This window comes from Odocoileus virginianus, chromosome 12 (assembly GCF_023699985.2).
Source record: "Odocoileus virginianus isolate 20LAN1187 ecotype Illinois chromosome 12, Ovbor_1.2, whole genome shotgun sequence".
Classification (NCBI taxonomy): domain Eukaryota; kingdom Metazoa; phylum Chordata; class Mammalia; order Artiodactyla; family Cervidae; genus Odocoileus; species Odocoileus virginianus.
In genome coordinates, this window is record NC_069685.1 from 56,659,179 (window position 1) to 56,678,802 (window position 19,624).

At 49.7% G+C, this 19,624-nt stretch overlaps 1 protein-coding gene across 1 annotated transcript in view; it reads left to right on the top strand.

Annotated features, from left to right (window-relative positions):
* The first annotated feature begins 7,297 nt into the window (after positions 1–7,297).
* RBM19 (RNA binding motif protein 19) overlaps positions 7,298–19,624 on the top strand; it is a 122,764-nt gene continuing 110,437 nt past the window's right edge. Inside the window, exons 1-10 of the mRNA XM_070475327.1 lie at positions 7,298–7,460; positions 9,753–9,935; positions 10,319–10,444; positions 10,634–10,672; positions 10,943–11,135; positions 12,255–12,472; positions 14,102–14,182; positions 16,333–16,411; positions 17,727–17,798; positions 18,750–18,953. Coding sequence (XP_070331428.1) covers positions 7,425–7,460; positions 9,753–9,935; positions 10,319–10,444; positions 10,634–10,672; positions 10,943–11,135; positions 12,255–12,472; positions 14,102–14,182; positions 16,333–16,411; positions 17,727–17,798; positions 18,750–18,953 — 1,231 coding nt within the window. The 5' untranslated portion in view covers positions 7,298–7,424. The remainder of the gene's footprint in view (positions 7,461–9,752; positions 9,936–10,318; positions 10,445–10,633; positions 10,673–10,942; positions 11,136–12,254; positions 12,473–14,101; positions 14,183–16,332; positions 16,412–17,726; positions 17,799–18,749; positions 18,954–19,624) is intronic.

Genomic DNA, 19,624 nt, shown 5'->3' on the forward strand with positions numbered 1-19,624 from the left:
TCCCACTTTGAATTCAGGTTCACAAAGATTTTCCCCCTTGTTCCTGCCGCCCTATACGTGTTTGCACATGATCCTCTGGCGCCACTTGCTGGCCAAACTCTAGAACTGCAGACAGATTTCTAAATGGGCAGCACAAATACCAAATGAGTCGAGAAGCCTCTTTGTTGATTAAGATGGGCTTCCCTGGTGGCTGGGTTCGATCCACGGGTTGGGAAGATCCCCTGGAGAAGGGAACGGCTACCCACTCCAGTATTCTGGCCTGGAGAATTCCGTGGAGAATTCCTGGCAGGCTACAGTCCATGGGTCGCAAAGAGTCAGACACAACATCGACTTTCACTTCCCTGGTGACTCAGCTAAAGAATCCGCCTGCCGATGCAGGAGACACAGGTTTGATCTCTGGGTCAGGGAGATCCCCTGGAGGAGGACATGGCAGCCCACTCCAGTATTCTTGCCTGGGAAATCCCATGAACAGAGTCCATGGGGGCTACAGCCCATGGGGTCGCAAAAAAGTTGAATGCGACTGAAACGATTTAGCATATGAGGGATCTTAGCTCCCCAACCCACTAGGGATGGAACCCACACCCTCCGCCCTGGAAGGGAGAGTCGTAACTACTGGACCACCAGGGACTTGCCTCTTCTAGCCTGGTGGTTCCTCATCTAGTCTGATGGTGGCTGGATCACTCAGGCTCCACCTCAGTCATCTTGCAGAGTTCTCCCTTTCTGTCTCTTTCCACGTGGCTTCATTATAAGGACGCCAGCCCTTGGAATGAGGGCCCACCCTATATCTTAAAAGATCTCATCTTGAGATCCTTCACTTAATGACATCTGTAAAGACCTCACTTACAAATAAGGTCACATCCACAAGTTCCAAGGATGTCAACATATCTTTTGCAGGGGGTATGGGGGAGGACATAATTCAGCCCCTGGCAGGTGAGAACAAGGTTGGCACAGGCGAAAAGCAGAGAGTGGCTGGCGTGGCTGGAGCTAAGTGGAGGGGGGAGAAGTGGTCAGTGGAGGGACCTCATAGGACCTTGAGGCCGAAGTCAGGAAATGAACTAGCTTTTCAGGCCACACCTCGGTGATCCTCTCAGGCAGTCAGGTAGCTGTAACCGGGGATGGCGGAGTGACCAGTCCGTGTGGCTGTCCTCCTGCAGGTTGACCTGGCCTTGTCCTCAGGGTGGGAGGGGCTCCCAGAGAGATGGCAACATGTGAGCCCCCTCTTACCAAGGTTCAGACATAGTCCCACTGCTTCTGCCCCATTCTGTTCATCAGAACCGGTCCCCCAGCCAACCTGTCCCAATGCAGGAAGGGGAAATGGGCTTTCTCTTGATGGGAAGAACTTTGAGTCTCCACACTGAGGATGGGGAGAAAAGAGGGAATCACCGAGGTCATCCTCACACTCGCTCCATCACAGCCGGATTAGAATCGTGGCTGTGTGACTTCTGAGCTATGACATTCATGCTTCCCTTCACTTCTCTTAACAGATAAGCATGGATAATAGCTAATTATCCATGGATCAGGGGGCAGCTTCCCAGGTGGTGCTAGTGGTCAAGAACCCTCCTGCCATTGCAGGAGACATAAGAGGCGCAAGTTTGATCCCTGGGTCGAGAAGATCCTCTGGATGAGGGTATAGCAGCCCACTCCAGTATTCCTGCCTGGAGAATCCCATGGACGGAGGGCTGGGCAGGTTACAGTCCATGTGGTTGCAAAGTGTCAGACACGACTGAAGGGACTTAGCAGCAGCATGGATCAGGGATCAGGGACCATGTCCAGCAAAATGCGGAGTTTCAGCTCTTCCTCTTCAATTTAATCACAACAGTGCCTTTAAGTCCCTTCTTTGCATTTCAAACACGTCAATTGCCAGTTACCAAGGCTCACTCCCTCCAGTAAGCCTTCCCTGATTGCACACTGACCCACCTTGACCAGGGCACTACCTTCGGAAAGCCCTTCTAAACAGTCAAATAATCGATGCCTTAAAAGCCTTGGGCATTACTTTTTCTCTAGACTTAAAATGTTTCAAGCCCCTGACCCGTGGGCCTGAAAGAGCCCAACTTCCTCTTCCACATTGCCTTTGGTAAATGAATTCAATTTAAAAAAAAATCAAACTTGCACCCAGCAACAATTACCCCACCTCCCCCCAGGCATCCTGTTCTCCTTCCTAGAGGAAACTGTTGCCAATTTCTCATCTACTCCGGCAGAGCTGGCCCAGCACTGGCTCAGCAAACATTTTCTATAAAGAAGCAGGTGGCAAAAAAAAAAAAAAAAAAAAAGAAGAAGCAGGTGGCAGTCCTTAGATTCGTTTCTGCAGGCATGTGGCCCTGCTCACACTCTCACCTCTGCTCTTGTCACACAAAAGCAGCCACAGACAAGACATATGTGAACATATTGGACTCAATTCCAGTACAGTTTTACTGGTGGACACAGAAATGTGAATTTCCTATTATTTTCATGGGTCACACAATGAAGATTTTCTCTCAGTATTTTTTTCAACCACTTAAAAATTTGCAAACCTTGGGATTTCCCTGGGAGTCCAGTGGTTAAGACTCTGCACTCCCGATGCAGGGGACATGGGTTCGATCCCTGGTCAGGGAACTAAGATCCCACAAGCCACATGGAATGGCAAAAAGAAAAAGAAAAAGAAAAAAAGCATGTAAACCCTCCTTAGTTATGAAATCATTACAAAAACAGTGACAGGACAGGGCAAACCCAGCCCAGGGCACGGTTTGCTGCCCCGCATACGGGAGTAGGTGTTCAGAAAGATCACACCCCCCCCAATTTTTTTACACCGTGTTTTTTGCCCTATATAATATGCCTTGGTGATTATTCCACCTCTATAAATACTGATCTCCTTCATCCTTCTCTTTTAATTTTCAAAATATCTTTTTAAAGAGATAGTTAATAGATTATTTTAGAATCGTTTTCGATGTACAAAAATGTTGTGAGACTATTTGAGTTCCCATGCATCCTGCATCCAGTTTCTCCTACCACAAACATTACTCTGGTATGTTTGTCACAGTGAACCAATCCATAGTGATGTATAGGGTTGGCCAAAAATTTCATTTGGGTTTTTTCATCAGATCTTAAGAAAAACCTGAATGGATTTTTGGGCCAACCTCATATTATTACTAACAGAAATCCACACTGTTTGGATTTCCTCAATCCCCCTCCCCTGATATCCTTTTTCTTTTCCAGAATCTCATCCAAGATGCTACATTCCAGTTGGTCAACCTGCAGCCTTCGGCTCCTCCTGGCTGTGATGCTTTCCCAGACGTCTCTCGTTTAGGAGACCTCGACAACTTGGAAGAGTTCTGGTCAGGGATCTTTGCAGGCTGTCCTCTCATTGGAGTTTGTCTGATGTTTTTTCCATAATCAGATGCCTCGTGTGCAAGAAATCAAGGGTCCAACTTTCTCTCTTCTCTCCATCCTCCGACCCTTCTGAGATCTCTCCCCATCACTGGCCCCTCCCTGCCAGGAAATGAGTTACTGCAGGGTCTAGACAGACTTCTCACTGCCTGAGAACTTTTGTGAAGGCAGAGTGATTGATGAGAGTCAGTTTAGATTTACCTGCCTTTTTTCGTTTTAATCCCCAGGTGTAATCAGAGAAGCCAGCCTGGTAGGATCCGGGTGCCCCTGGATTATATCTGTTGGGAAGGAAAAGGAGGCAGCAAACAGAACAAGAAGGTAGGAAAGCAGGAAGACTAATAATAATGTTACAACGCAGCTATTTATTAAATGCATTGGGATATACAGGTTCTTCCTTTCCTGGACATGTGGGGACCATATTTTTCTGGTCCAGAGTTGGGTTGTATGATTAGCCAAGAGCATTCCATTTTCTTTTAAGACCTTTGAAAGGCCTTCTGATTTGTGAATTTCTTGAGAGAAGGCTACATTTAGTTGCACATTTTAATAAAGGCAGTTCATGAAAATAATAAAACAAAAGTACATGAAACCAGGCCTGGCTGGGCAACCCACACTTGCCCTCTCATAAAAGGCTAAGATCTCAGAGCTCCCTTGTAAAGCCTGCTCCAGCCAGGCCCCATCAGGGTTGTGGAGCACAGAAAACAACCCCCTAATTGTCATTTAATTAAAGAGCACTTTCATACCCATCAATAAATAACTGTTGAATAAACTGAATGTCTTGGAAACACAGTGACCCGTTGTCACCTACTCTAGACTTGAGGGTCCATTTTTACATCGGGGTGTCTGTTTTCTTTGAAACACAGAGTATGTCTTATGTAGACAGTCTATGTAAGACATGGAGAGGGTGAAATATGACCTTTGGAGTAACCTACTTCCAAGCAAGTAAATCCTCAAGTAATATGTTAAACAGACATGCCCACCTTCTACTCCTTAGAACCTGTAAATGTGACCTTACTTGGAAAAGGATCTTTATAGACATCAACTGAGGGATCCTGAGATGAGACCACTCTAGATTTAAGACGGGCCCTAATAAACATGTGGACACCAAAGGAGGAAAGGGGGTGGTGGAATGAATGGGAGATTGGGGTTGACATATACACACTACTGACACTATGTATGAAATAGATAACTGAACCTACTGGATAGTTCAGGGAACTCTAAATGCTCTGTAGTGAAGTCAGTGGGAAGAACATCCAAAAAAGAGGGGATGTGTGTATACATACAGCTGATTCACTTTGCTGTGCGTGAGTGCTCAGCTGTCTCCTACTTTGTGTGACCCCATGGGCTGTAGCCCACCAGTCTCCTCTGTCCATGGGATTCTCCAAGCAAGAATACTGGAGTGGGTTGACATGCCCTCCAACCCAGGGATCGAACCTGCGTCTTCTGCACTGCAGGCGGATTCTTTACCACTATGCCATCTGAGAAGCCCCTCACTGTGCTATACAGTAAAAACTAACACAATATTGAAAAGCAACTATGAATGTGTGCTAAGTCACTTCAGTCATGTCCAACTCTTTGCGATCCTATGGACTATATAGCTCGCCAGGCTCCTCTATCCCTGGGATTCTCCAGGCAACAATACTGGAGTGGGCTGTCAAGTCCTCCTCCAGGGTATCTTTTGGACCCAGGATCAAACCCACATCTCTTTACTTCTCTTGCATTGGCAGGCGGGTTTTTTCTTTAACCATTAACATCACATGGGAAGCCCCCCAAAAGCAACTATACTCCAAAAACATTACTTTAAAAAGAAAAAAGATGGGCCCTATACCCAATAGCAGGTATCCTCATGAAACAAAAGAAAGGGAAATGGATTTGATTCAAACATGAAGATGGAGGCAGAGATGGAGTGATGCAGTCACAAGGCTAAGGTTCCCCTGGAGCCACCAGAAGCTGGGACACTAAGGAAGGATCCTTCCCCAGAAACTCTGGGGACAGTGAAGCCCTGCAGACACTTTGATTTTGGATTTCTGGACTCCAAAACCATGAGAGAATACATTTCTGTTGTTTTAAGCCACTGAGTCTCTGGAAATTTGTGGCAGGTGGTAGGAAACCAATACACCCCAAGATCCTATGTCCACTGGCAAAAAAATGCACAAGCTACAAAGTAGAAATTGTGTTTTATTCAGAAGACTTACTGAGGACTAAAGCTGAGGAGGTTAGGGCTTCTCAGACAGCTCTGAGGCACTGTTCCAAAGAGGTAAGGGAGGAGTCAGGATACATAGGATTTTTTGACTGGAAAAAAAAAAAAAGTTGACTACAAAAGATTACTGATAATCACAAAAACAGACATCTTAAATTAACAGCTTTAGCATTTTTCTATGTATGGAAAGATGCAAGAGCCTGGGCTCAAGGAAATTATTCCTTTGGTATCTTAGCCACCTAGGGTCAGGATCCTGTTTTTATCCATCTTGAATTCCCCTCAGGGGGCACCTTTGGGGGGCAGCTGCAAACACCATCTGTTTACTGAACCGGCAGGCAATATTCTTCGTCCACACCTATCACATAATATAACTTAAAATTTAACAGCTCTATGACTCTGAGCAAGCTGCTTTTTTTGTCTACAAATGGGCTCAGTTCATTTCAGTCGCTCAGTCGTATCCGACTCTTTGTGACCCCATGGACTGCAGCACACCAGACCTCCCTGTCCATCACCAACTCCAGGAGTTTACTCAAATTCATATCCATTGAGTTGGTGATGCCATGCAACCATCTCACCCTCTGTCATCCCCTTCTCCTCCTGCGTTCAATCTTTCCCAGCATCAGGATCTTTTCAAATGAGTCAGCTCTTCACATCAGGTACCCAAAGTACCGGAGCTTCAATGTCAGTCGTTCCAATGAATATTCAGGACTGATTTCCTTTAGGATGGACTGGTTTGATCTCCTCACAGTTCAAGGGACTCTCAAGAGCCTTCTCCAACACCGCAGTTCAAAAGCATCAATTCTTCGGTGCTCAGCTTTCTTTAAAGTCCAACTCTCACATCCATACATGACCACTGGAAAAACCATAACCTTGACTTGGCAAAGTAATGTCTCTGCTTATTAATATGCTGTCTAGGCTGGTCATAACTTTCCTTCTAAGGAGTAAGCGTCTTAATTTCATGGCTGCAGTCACCATCTGCAGTGATTTTGCTGCTGCCGCTGCTGCTAAGTCACATCAGTCGTGTCCGACTCTGTGCGACCCCATAGACGGCAGCCCACCAGGCTCCGTCGTCCCTGGGATTCTCCAGGCAAGAATACTGGAGTGGGCTGCCATTTCCTTCTCCAATGCATGAAAGTGAAAGTGAAGTCGCTGAACCCCCCAAAATAAACTCTGCCACTGTTTCCACTGTTTACCATCTATTTGTCATGAAGTGATGGGACCGGATGCCATTATCTTAGTTTCCTGAATGTTGAGCTTTAAGCCGACTTTTTCACTCTCCTCTTTCACTTTCATTGCCAATGGCACATTCTAACATTCACTGGTGATGCTCGGTAAATGATTCACGGTACCTGGCAGCCTACTGGTGATGCTCGGTAAATGATTCACGGTACCTGGCAGCCTGTCTGAGCCTCAGCCCATGTCTCAAAGACAGGCAAGATTTCCTATTCCTGCCCCATTCACAGGGACACTTAAAAAACTCAATCATAAAAAAATAAAACAGAAAAGAAACCTAAAACGATTTCTGCTTAAGCACAGCTCAAATACCGCTCCTGTCAGTCAATTCCCTGGCAATGTTATGAACCAGCGCCCCCTGCCGGACTAGCCATTACGGTGTCCTCTCCAGGCGCCGCCTAACAGCCTGAGCCTGCGCAGGATGCGGGCGCTCAGGCCCGCCCCTTAGAGGGTGTGACTTCCTTGGGTAGCTCTTCGGTCACGCCTACTTCCGTAGAGGAGGGCTACGTCTCGAGCACGTGACTTTGTTCCGGCCTGCCAAAGATGGCGGCGCCCAGAGTGGTAGCGTGAAAGTTGGTGGTGGTAGTCGCTATCTATTTGTGCTGAAATCAAAAAAGTGGGACCGTTCGCCATGTCGCGACTGATCGTGAAGAACCTCCCGAATGGGGTGAGTACAGAGACAGAGTTTGGGAATCTGAAATTGGGATCCAGCCAGAAGTTGGAGGTTGGGAGGAGGTGCCTGTGGAGAGTTGAGGGGCTTTCTCTCTCGGGCAGGGTTCCCGGAGGATTCCGCAGGATTGTCGGCAGATTCATATGACAGTTGGAAGAGACGGGTAGTGCCTCTGAAAGGTTTTACATCTGGCCTCTTGGTACCCGAAATCTCTTTCCCAGGGAGATGCTAGTCCCCACGTTGTGTCGAATGCCTTGCTCTGATAACCCTCTTGTTCGATCACTTTTTTTGTTCATTTGTGACTGAATTAGATACTGCACCTATATCCCTCTTTCATTTGGGATACTGTATGGGAGGAAAATGGGGTGTAATAGGCTGGGTACCTGCGTTCCAGTTCCCGGTTCCCGCTTTGAGGGCAGTAGGAATGAATGGTTTAAGAAAACTGAGGGAGTGTGAAAGGCTTTAAACCACTTATCCAGCAAGTGGGGGAGGGGTAACCCAGTCATATTTGCCTTTGTTTAGAGCCCACAGAACCTGGCACGGTGGTAGGCATTCAATAAAAGCATCTTAAATAAATGAGTGAAAAAACAGTTGAATGTGTAGTGTCAGATGACTAGATGCCTTCTGCCCCAGAAGATTATCTGTACTTATTTCACGGTGACTTCCATTGGATGGAGAGGCCCCTCCACCACTGGTGTGGCCAGTAAGCTCATTACCCAAATACACAGTGTACCGTGTGGATGTTATGAGAGATCTACTCTCCTTAGAAAGAGTAGAAACATAAAGCCATTTATGTTTCTTTTTTGTGGTTTTTTTTACTTTACCTTTTTTTTCCTCCATGGCAGGTTGGGAGCACTTATCATATGATTATCAAAATTCGGTATAAAATGAGAAGCAAAGTCTTTTTTTTTAAGGGTCTTTTAAAATTTTTTATATTTATTTGGCTGCGGGATCTTTAGTTGTGACATTTGAACTCTTAGTTGTGGCATATGGGATTCAGTTCTCTGACCAGGAACCCCTGCATTGGGAGTGCTGAGTCTTAGCCAGTGGCCAACCAAGCAAAGACTCTTGCTATGTCTTGTCCTCTATCTCCAGGAGAAACTATCTTTATGACTTGCGTCTCTTGACAAGTTCCTTATCTCAAAATCCTTAATGTCATCACACAGTAAGCCTGCAAACTGTCAGCTACTAACTACAGCTGTTTGTAACCGATTCTTTCATTCATCAGACAAGACATGCAGTAGGAAGAGACATGCCATACTGAGAAGCAAAATGAAGTGGTAGTTGAGCGGGGAAGAAAGGGCCGCCATGCCAAAATCCTCATTCATCAGAGTGAGGCATCAAGAGATGCTGTCTAAGGCTGAAGGATGGATCAATAATAGATTTTTTTAAAAAATTTTTATTTATTTGTTTATTTTTGACTGTGCTGGCTCTCCATTGCTGAGTAGGAGTTTTCTCTAGTTGCAGGACGAGGGCTTCTCACTATAGTGGCATCTCTTGTTGCAGAGCACAAGTTCTAGAACAAGGGTTCTAGAGTAGTGGTGGTGCATGGGCTTAGTTGTTCCACGGCATGTGGGATCTTCCCAGACCAGGGATTGAATCCGTGTCCCCTGCATTCAAGGCAGGTTTGTAACCACTGGACCACCAGGAACACCCCCAATAATCGTTATTTTTAAAGTAACCTCTTTAGGGTAAATGATGAAAGAATTTAAAATAATAAATAACAGAGACTGGAAGAGAGGAATAGATGATGTAGGTTTCTTATCTTTCATAGTGAGAGTCAGCAGATAGTCTTTGGGGATATAAATAAGCCAAGAAATGAAGTTGAGATCTCACTGTTGGGACATAGAGCGATGCTTATGAGGAGTCCTGAAAACAGCTATAAAGTTGCTTACTCCTACCACAATCAGCAAACACTGTGTAGTTTACCATATTCCTTATTTCACACATCTACTGTGACAGGCATTTGTTAGATGTTTACATTGTAGCGGCTACGACGCTGGGCTTCTGGCACAATAGGTCTGGTTAACCTCCTAGCAGCCCACAGGCCCGGAGGATTTCAATGCAGCTATTCTGAGTCTTGACTTCCTCATTGATGAAGGGACTTGGTTAAGTCACACACAGACAAGCGCTGGAGCTGGAGTTCGAACCAGGTGCCAGCCACAAAGCATGCTTGGCCACTGCCCCGCCTGAGGGGAGGAATCCCGGGGTCTCGGGTTCCCAGCCGATTTTGTCCCTTTGGCTCTGAGGCCTCCTGGCTCCTCCCTCACCATTCCTGTCCTGTCCTAGATGAAGGAGGAGCGTTTCCGGCAGCTCTTCACCGCCTTCGGCACGCTGACGGACTGCAGCCTCAAGTTCACCAAAGATGGCAAGTTCCGCAAGTTCGGCTTCATTGGCTTCAAGTCCGAGGAAGAGGCCCAGACAGCGCTGAACCATTTCAACAAGAGTTTTATCGACACATCCCGGATCACGGTGAGCGGGCGTGGACCTCACCCCCACCTGCCTGTCGCCAGGGATGCCCTGGCTCTTTCTCTCCACATGTGAGACCAGGGCCTAGCCCCTTCCAGACCATGATGCCTTTGGTCTTCCTCACTGTTCTCAGGTCCTCGTGCTTGTTAATCCTCTGCAGCATTTGCAGAGACAGTTTTCCCCGGAGTCTCTGATCCCCTGTGTTGGGGGAGAGGAGCCAAGAATTCCAAGAATTTGTATGTCTCACGAGCTCACAGGTGATGGTGTTGCTCCTGGTCCCAAAATGAGAAGCACTGGTCTACATTATTCATCCTCTGCCCCGGTCAGCGCCCACCTGTGCTGGGTGTAGTGGCAGGTGTCGTCATCACCCTCTCTGTCTCTCGCAGGTGGAGTTCTGCAAGTCCTTTGGGGACCCGACAAAGCCCCGAGCCTGGAGCAAGCATGCTCAGAAACTGAGCCAGTCCAAGCCACCTCCAAAAGACAAAGACGCCGTCTCCACGGAAGCTAAGAAAGTGTGTGGACGGCCACTTCCAGCCATGTCCCGGGTGTCAGCAGAGCAGTTACCCCGGGAAGGCAGGGTAGTGGGAGGGAGAGGGGCCCAGGAATCCCTCTTGGATGGTTCCCGAAAGCAGCCCTCCCAGGGCAGTGGGGTTGCATGTCCTTTCATATGTGACCCTCACGCCCGTGTCTTCTGTTTACAGGATGACAAGAAGAAGAAGGTTGTAGGTGAACTGGAGAAGGTGGGTCTGTCTCAGTGACCAAGCCGAGGGTGGACAGCAGAGACGGACACTTGCCTCCCGTCTCCCCTTGCCATATCCCCATAGCTCCTTCATCTTTCTGTCCAGTGCTGCCCTCCCCAGGACCAACCCAGCTGGCCCCTGGGGCCCTCTAGAGACTGGGGGGACATGGCCTCAGAGAACGAGCTTACCCTCCAAAGACTTAGCAAGGGCGAGCCCTCCCTGACCTTCTCTGCCTGTTCTCTCTTCTTCCCGCTTCTCCGGCACCCGCAGCTAAAAGAAGATAATGAGTTCCAGGAGTTCCTGTCAGTTCACCAGAAGCGGACACAGGTGGCCACCTGGGCAAACGATGGCCTGGACGCTGAGCCCTCGAAAGGGAAGAGCAAGGCAGACAATGATTACCTGAACTTTGACTCTGACTCAGGGCAGGAGAGCGAAGAGGAGGAAGATGGGGAGAACTCGGAAGGTGAGGGTATGCCCCCTGCTATAGTGCGTGCCCTGCACCTGCGCACGAGTGACCCGGGACCCCTCCGGGCTGGACCTGAGAGATAGCAAATCAGATGCTGCCTCATAGAGGGTTGATTATCCCTACCGCTGGTTCGTTGGACTTGATCGATCCTGATCCCTTATTCAGTTAGTGGATTACTCACTCAAGAATTGATTGAACACTTACTGTACGCCAGGGAGTGGATGTAGCAGTGAGCAAAAGATGAGAGTCTGCTCCCGTGGAGCTGTCATCCTGGTGGGGAAGGAAACAGTAAAGGAATCAGACTGATGCCTTTATTCATTATTCAGTGCATGATGTGAACATGAGTGCCGCAGAGGGAAAGTAGGAAGTGGGGGGTGGGAGGCGCCCCGGAGAAGGGTGGTCCTTGAACAGAGGAGGTGAGGGATGAGAGCCTCTGTCCTCAGAAGGGGCTCACGGTGTAGCCGTGAGGGGCTCAGCGTGGTGAGTGCAGTGATCGAGGGGCGGAAATCAACTTCGGTTGAAAGGCAAGGGAGTGAATTTAAGGTGAGTTTTATGACTGGTAAAGTCTGTGTGCAAAGCTGGGATCCAAAGGGCTCAGTGGGAGTTGGGGGGACTCGGGGTGGGGGGTGAGGGGGGGTTCCAGGCAGAGGGAAAGGCATGGCAGAGGGGTGGGAAGAGCAGGAGCCGGGGGTGTCCGTGTGCTCAGGACGGCTGCAGCAGAGGGGGCTGGCGGAAAAGCCAGTGAGCTCACCAGACCCCACGAGGAGTTTGGGTTGCCCCTGAAAGAGCAGCCGGGATAACACCCGAGCTCCTCGTTAGGCTTGGGAGCCACCAGCGCCCTCTAGGGTCTCAAAGAGTCGTGCAGCCTCACACTTGGCCGGTGAGAGAGGCTGGTGAGAGGGCCCTCAAGTTCTCCACGTGGAGCATGGAAACTGTCAGAACTCCGTCATTTCAGTTATTTATCCAAGGGCTTGCCTGGCACCAGGGTAGCTTGGCAGGGGCTCCTGGTCATCGTGAGCTTGGCACCTAATGTGTCACACCACCACACTGTCCGCCACCCCAGCCCTCTGGTTTGCTCACAACCATCACCAACTCCCAGCCTTTCCATCTTTCCAGAGGAGGAGGATGGCCTCGAACCCAAGGAACCCAAGGCAGCTGCGCGGAAGGAGCTGTCCGACATGGATTATCTGAAGTCCAAGGTGGTGGCGGCTGAGTCACCATCCTCGGAAGAGAGCGAAGATGAAGCCGTGAACTGTGAAGAGGGGAGTGAGGCAGAGGAAGGGGGTTCCTTTGCTGCCCCCGCCCAGCAGGACAGGGAGGCAGCCCCAGCCAAGGTGTGTGTGGACTGGGGTGAACTGAGGAGCCTGGGGAGGGAGGAGGTCCACCTGGGCCTCGCCCACCTTTCCTGCAGCCCCTTTTGGGGGGTGTTACATCAAGGAAAGAGTTCAGCAGCCCGGAGGCCTACCTACCTTAAGTTCTTGCTTGCTGTGTGACCCCAAGCAAGCACACTCCCTCTCTGAATTTGGTTCCTGTTGTTAACAGAGGGGCTGCCTGCCCCTCTCGAGTTGAGGGGGACGTAAACAAGCTGAAAAAGGATCCCGAATATACTATACTTAGTATTCAGTAGGAAGGTAGGCAGGTGTGAGCCCACGAGTAGATGAAATTAGATGAGCATTGATCTCATGTGAGGTTCAATACCTGGCATGACGTTTTGTCACTGAATCTCATGGTAGTCGTGGGGGAATGGGGATTCTTGTCCCATTTTACAGGTGCAGAAACTGAGGCCCAGAGGAAGGAAGTGACTTGCCCACAGTCACGGCTGGGTAGTGGTGGGAGTCGGGACCCAAATCAAGGTCTGCCAGGTTCTGGAGTCTATATTAAAACATGGGTGCTGTCGTCTCCCACATGAGGGTTCTCTTTGCTCAGGACAGCATCCCACATCCTTTGGGTTTTCATTCCCTCTTCTCCTTCCTTCTCTTTCTCCTTTCTCTTCTACCTTTTTTCTTTCTCTGCCTCTCATAATGGCTACCTCCTGTCTGCTTTTCCTAAAAATACATATTCAAAAGAGAGAGTTGAGTGTGGCCAAGTCAGGGAACTGTGCGTTCAACTCCACACTCCGACCTGGAGCAGCTCTGGGTCCCGAGGTGAAGTGCTTCTCCTCCGGCCTCTGACTTCATCTGAGATGAGGCTCAGCGAGCCCTGGTCCCTGTGTCTGATTCCCAGGGCTCGCTGAGCCTCATCTTAGATGAAGGTCAACCCCCATGCCTGAGTGTGCACTGGAACTCAGAAGTTGCAGACTTCAGGGAGGGATCCCATAACTCACGCAGGGCAGCACCCCACAAAAGCACGTGACTCTTTCTGCAGTGGTGTTAGACCTGGTTGCTCACCTACTTGGCATAGTTGTAAACTCTAAATTGTGCCAGAACAGCTCAGAGCAGGTTTCACCAGCAAATGAGTACAAATCAGGGCAGATTTTATTACCAGAAGAATTAACCCCCAAATTAGGTTTTTTTCAGAGCTCTTTCAATTCTAAAATTACCGAAGACATCCCGAAGCTGTAACCCCTGTCAGATTGTTTCACAGGTTCAGGAGGACGGCTGTGTCTGCACAGTGCTTTGTACGATGTCTGGCACAGAGGAAGCCCTGAATCCATGGTGGCAAATCTCACCTGAGGGCTCCTTCCAAGTCTCTTGCCCCTTTGTGTGGCCCGGGCCCCTGTGAGCAGACCCCCGGTGAGCCAGGCTGTGGTTCCAGCCCTCATCTTGGGGTCATATGAAGGATTGGCATCTCCTCCCCCAGGCCCTGGCCTGACTCAGCATCCCTGGCAGGCACGATGCTTCCGGCATTGCCTGTTTGCCTGGTGGCAGGGGTCTCAGCACGCTCACTGGACGCCCAGGTCGGCTCCTCCTGCAGCTGCACCTGGGAGCTCAGTGCAATCGTTTCTGCTCTCTGCCGTCCCTCAGACCGAGAAACCAGCCAGCCAGAAGGAACCCACCACCCCCCACACTGTGAAACTGCGGGGCGCCCCGTTCAGCGTCACAGAGGTGCGTGCCAGGAAGCGGGTGAGGCCGGGAGCCCCTGGGCAGGGGGAGACGCGGCTGAGGGTGCCTGGAGCCTCTGCTGCACAGGGATTTCGGGGGCGGTTGAGGACTTGAGCTGAAGGGAACTGGGGGCTGAAAAGGCTGAGACATAGAATCTTGGGCATCGTCAAGGTCAGGAAACAGAGACGGCTATACCGAGACAGAGTAAGACTGAGCTCCCACATTGATCATCTATGCTAGGGGTGGGCAAACTTATTTCTGCTAAAAATGTTTAAAAAAGGGACCAGCTAGTAAATACCCAAGGCTTTGTAATCAGTCTGGTCTCTGTGACCACTATTCAACCCTGTTGTTATAGCAGAGGCAGCCCTAGATGACAGGTAATCCAGTAGGCATGGCTGTGTGCCAGTGAAACTTTATTTATAAAAACAGGCAGTGGGCTGTTATTTGGCCTGCATCCTATAGTTTGCTGGCTCTGAATCTACACAGGAGAGAACACTTTGTAAGTTTCCCTTCTTATGAAAGTAGTATAAAAGTTCAGTGTAGGAAATTCTGTTAGTGTAGCTAAAAAGTAAAATGACCTATCACTGGGATGACTATAGAAATTGCCAGCCAAACTGCCTTGAGAGAGGAGTGGTAACTAGAGGATATTAGGATGCAGGACTAATGACCTACAGGTCTGATTACTATTGGTGGAAAGACTGACCTTCCCAGGCAAATTGGAGCAGGCTCCTCCAACCCCCACATCTGTATCCCATTCACTGACAACCACTAATAAATTCTGGGTGTATCTTCTTAGAGATTTTTTTTTTTCTTTATATACAAACACTGACCTCTGTCTTTTCTTCTTAAAATGCAGTCCTACAGCAGGAACTGTTTTGAAACTTCCCGCCATCATATTATGTCATAAATATTTCTGAATACTGAATATTCTGCTGCAACACCATTTTTCATGTTGCATGCTCTTCTTTACTTGGCTGTGTCATATCTTAGTTGCAGCACGAAGGCTCAGTAGTGTGGCATGTGGGCTTAGTTGCTCTGGGGCACTTGGGATCTTAGTTCCCTGACCAGGGATCGAACCCAAGTCTCCTGCATTGCAAGGCCAATTCTTAACCACTGGACCACCAGCGAAGTCCCCTGCGTGCTAGTTTTACTCTGGATGCACTGAGTTATATTCACTGCTATTGCTGCTGCTGCTAAGTCACTTCAGTCGTGTCTGACTCTGCAGCCCCACGGACTGCAGCCCACCAGGCTCCTCTGTCCATGGGGATTCTCCAGACAAGAATACTGGAGGGGGTTGCCATGCCCTCCCCCAGGGGATCTTCCAGACCCAGGGATCGAACCCCACATCTCATATGTCTCATATACCCAATGCCCTAAACTGAGACATGGGGATTGTTTCCAGTCTTCTGCAGTTTTGAATAATGTAGTCAGCACATTTTTTGAGATCAGAGGTCAGCAGACTTTTTTCTATTGACATCAGTTGGTGCACATTTTAGGTTTTTGTGGGAGTATGATCTCTTGTGCTTTTTTTTTTTTCCTTATAATTCCTTGGAAATGTAAAAACCGCTCTTAGCTTGTAGGCTGTGGGCAGTATTTGGCCTGTGGGCTATCATTTGCCAGCCCTTGCTTGTATAAATATATTATAATACAAGCACCTACATTTACATTATTAAGGCTTGGATATAGAAGGTCAGTCACTCTCCGGAAGCTTGGCCAGTTTATGCTCCTTCAGCAGTGTATGAGAATGCCTGTGAACCCTGGGCATCCCTCTTTATCAGTGTGACGGGTCAAAATGACATCTCATCTTTCTAAGTAATTTGCAGAAATCAGTAGTCATAAGAAAAAGATGGATTAATTGGCTAGATAACATTGAAAATTTCTCTAAGGCAACCTTGTATCATAAAATCAAAAGGCAAACAGCAGGCATTTATAACACAAACAACAGACAGAACTCATTTCTTTAACTTACAAACAGGTAAGTAGAAATTGGGAGCTATGGATGACCCAACAGAAAAGTAGACAGAAGCAAGGAAGTCTTCTAAGAGAAAGAATTCAAATGGCCCAGAAAGATGCTTGAGTTCACTGGTAATTCAAGAAATACAGACCAAATCTCTATTGAAATGGGGGACAAAAACTTTTTTTTCTCCTCACAGAAAAATGTCATGGAATTCCTGGCACCTCTGAAACCCGTGGCCATTCGAATAGTGAGAAATGCTCATGGGAACAAAACAGGTGAGGCTGGGGCTGTTTCTGAGGGGGCTGGAGAGACAGGTGCCTGGACCGGAAGGTTGGGACAGTTGAATTGTGGAGATGCTTTGAGGACAGTGATGGTTTATCCTCTTCGTGGTCCCCGCCTCAGTGAATGTGACAGTGCTCAGGACAGGATCTGCCTCCTGTCCCCTGCCACAGGTATGAGGTTTTCAGGTGGGGAGGTAGGGCCCGGCCCCCCGGACTCGGGGCTGAGGAATGACTGTGGCCTTCAGCCCAGGGGCTGGGGCCCCCCGGGGACCAAAAACAAGAAGAGGCCGCGATCAGATTCAGGACGGTCCCCGGGCTGGTGAGGGAGAGTCCGGGGCAGGGCCCACGGAGCCAGGGGGGCTGCGATGGGAGCTTTTGCAGTCCCCAAGGTGAGGGTCTTGTGATTCAGACCAAAGCCCCGGCCTTTGGTGCAAGTTACGGCCCTGGCACCTGCTAGCCATGTGTCCGTGGGCACATCACTTAACTCAGGTTCCCCAACCCTGGACTGCAGATTGGGACACGTCCACAGCCTGTTAGGAACTGCACAGCCAGAGGTTAGCAGCTGGCGAGCAAGGGAAGCGTCATCTGTATTCACAGCCACTCCCATCGCTCAAATTACCACATTATCACAATATGATAATATTAGAGATAAAGTGCACAATAAACGCAGTGCACTTGAATCATCCTGAAACCATCCCCACTCCCAGTCTGTGGAAAAATTGTCTTCCATGAAACCAGCCCCTGGTTGCCAAAAAGGTTGGAGACCTCTGTCTTAGCACGCCTCTTAGAAAAGTGGGGAGGGGAGGGGAATGTGGCTCTCGGGGTTGAGGCCTCTCATTCTCGGAAAGACTCCTTGGAAAGGCACCTGGTTCTTGGAAAGGCACCTCCTTGTTTGTGCCAGTCAGAGCCGCGGGCAGTCACTGTGCAGGTGGCCCCTCTGGTGCCAAGCTGGGCACAGCCCTGCCACCACAGACGCTTGTCCGGAGAATGCCAAGGAGCAGGCACTGGTCAGCACAGGGGTGAGGCTGGGAGGGAGGCCAAGATTGCCCGTGTTTGTGACTCCTATGGTCAAACATTTTCTTTGCAGAAAGCCAGGCCACAGGGTCGGAATGCTTCCTGCAGAGGGAAATTTGCCCTGGGGAGAGGGGAGTGGAAGGAAAATCTCTTGAGATTTGGCAAAAACTGTAGGTTTCCCACCACCACTTCCTGCTGCTTCCCCCAAACACCTAGCACAGTGCGAATGTTCCTCCGTGGCTCCCACAAGTATCTGCAGCCTCTGGACCTTACTTTTGTCGTGGTCCTTTTGCAGGGTATGTCTTTGTGGATTTGAGCAGTGAAGAGGAAGTGAGGAAGGCCCTGAAATGCAACAGGGAGTACATGGGTAAGGATGCCCGCATGGTGGCAGGGGTTCTTTCAGTTACCCCATAAGGTCATGTCGGGGGTCTGCTGTGCGCTGCTGGGCACTCACTGCCCAGGGCACTGAGGATAAGGCCCCTGCCTCCTGGGTCAGAGATCAGGCTGAGTTTCCTGTAGAGGATACTTACATTGAGAGGGGAGAGAGAGGCGGTAACCACAGGGGCCGTGCTGTGGACAGATGCAGGCAAGGGTCGGGATTGGAGGATTTAAATGGGATCTTGTCTGCTTGGACCACGTTGAGCTGGTGACTTTGGAGCAAAAGCTGGAGGAATTGAGAGAGCCAGCTCTGGCTTTGTGGGGCAAGGCCATTACGTTATAGGGAACAGCAAGTGCCAGGTTCAGACTTGGGAGGTCTCTGGACTGTGTACAAGGACATGATCTCTGACCCGTCCCTGGTGTGGACAGGTGACTCAGATCCAGCCATCAACCCCTTGTGAGTACGTGAGTTCTCTTAGAGAAGGGAGTAACCTAAGGAGTCTTGCTCACAAGCCAGGTGGTAGGATTTATTGAGCACCTAATATGTGCATGTAGAGGGAAGGTGGTGGTTGCAGTCTAATCAGGCACTCAGAGCGATGCAGGGACACAGCTGAGGGCAGCACCAGGTGGCTCTTCAGGATGGGGCTGTCACCTGAGATGATTCCCAGGGCAGCGCCAGGGACCGGGCCCTGGAATCGGGAAGATGCAGCCCTGTGACCCAGGCCAGCTCCCCCAGGGCTTAAGCCGAGCTCACCATCCGAGTGACATTCAGGCCTGGCTTCAGCTGGGGCCGCCATCCTGGTGACCAGAGCCTGACATGAGGTGCCATCCCCAGCCGCCTTCGCCATGGCCTCTGGAAGGCAGCGGCAGCCATGAGTCTGGAAGCTGGCAGGTTCCGGGCGTCCCCCCAGCTGGGCCCTGACGTCCTTTCCTCACCCAGGCGGACGCTATATCGAGGTATTCAGGGAAAGAAATGTCCCCGCGGCCAAGGCACCCCTGAAGAATGGTGCCAGACCCTGGCAAGGCCGGACGCTTGGGGAGCATGAAGAGGAGGAGGACCTGGCCGACTCTGGGAGACTCTTTGTGCGAAACCTGCCCTACACCAGCTCCGAGGAGGACCTGGAGAAGCTCTTTTCCAAATACGGTAGGGGAGTGGCCTCCGGCTCGCCGCACGCGCCTATGGCAAGCGGTCTGAGCTCCTGTATGCCTGGGCTTAACCTTGGGCTAATGACTTCCTTCTCTGGCCTCAGTTTTCTCATCCATAAAATGGGCTTCACGATCTCTCAGCTGCTGTCAGACAGGATGTAGGTAGTGGAGCTTGAAGTTTTAGATAGCATCACAGCTACCTTTCATGGTCTGAACCCAGACTCCCTTAGCTCTCGCTCATTAAAACTCAGAATTGACGGGGTTGGGTATGGTTTTCTGAGAAAACCTTGGTGTCCAAACCCTGACTTTGGTCTTGGAAGCCCACTCACTGTATGTGCGGATATGAAGTGCTCACCATTCTGAATTCTGCTGTCTAAATAGTCCTGCTCTCAGACCGAGCATCCAGATAGGTTTGCCCGCGAGGGCTCTTTTCCTTGTTGCTGCTAGCGTTATTTTGTCGGGCATGGACTTGAAGCCCCGTGATTCAGCTTGGCTCACAGGGCTGTGCCTGTGTAAGGTCATGGTTGTCATGGACCCTGGAAAGAAGGCCATGGAAGGAAAGAAGTAGGGGTACAAAATGGTGGGTAGGGGCAGGTCGAGTTAAAAAGAATTCATTTGAATCAGTTCTAATGAGATGGATGAAACTGGAGCCCATTATACAGAGCGAAG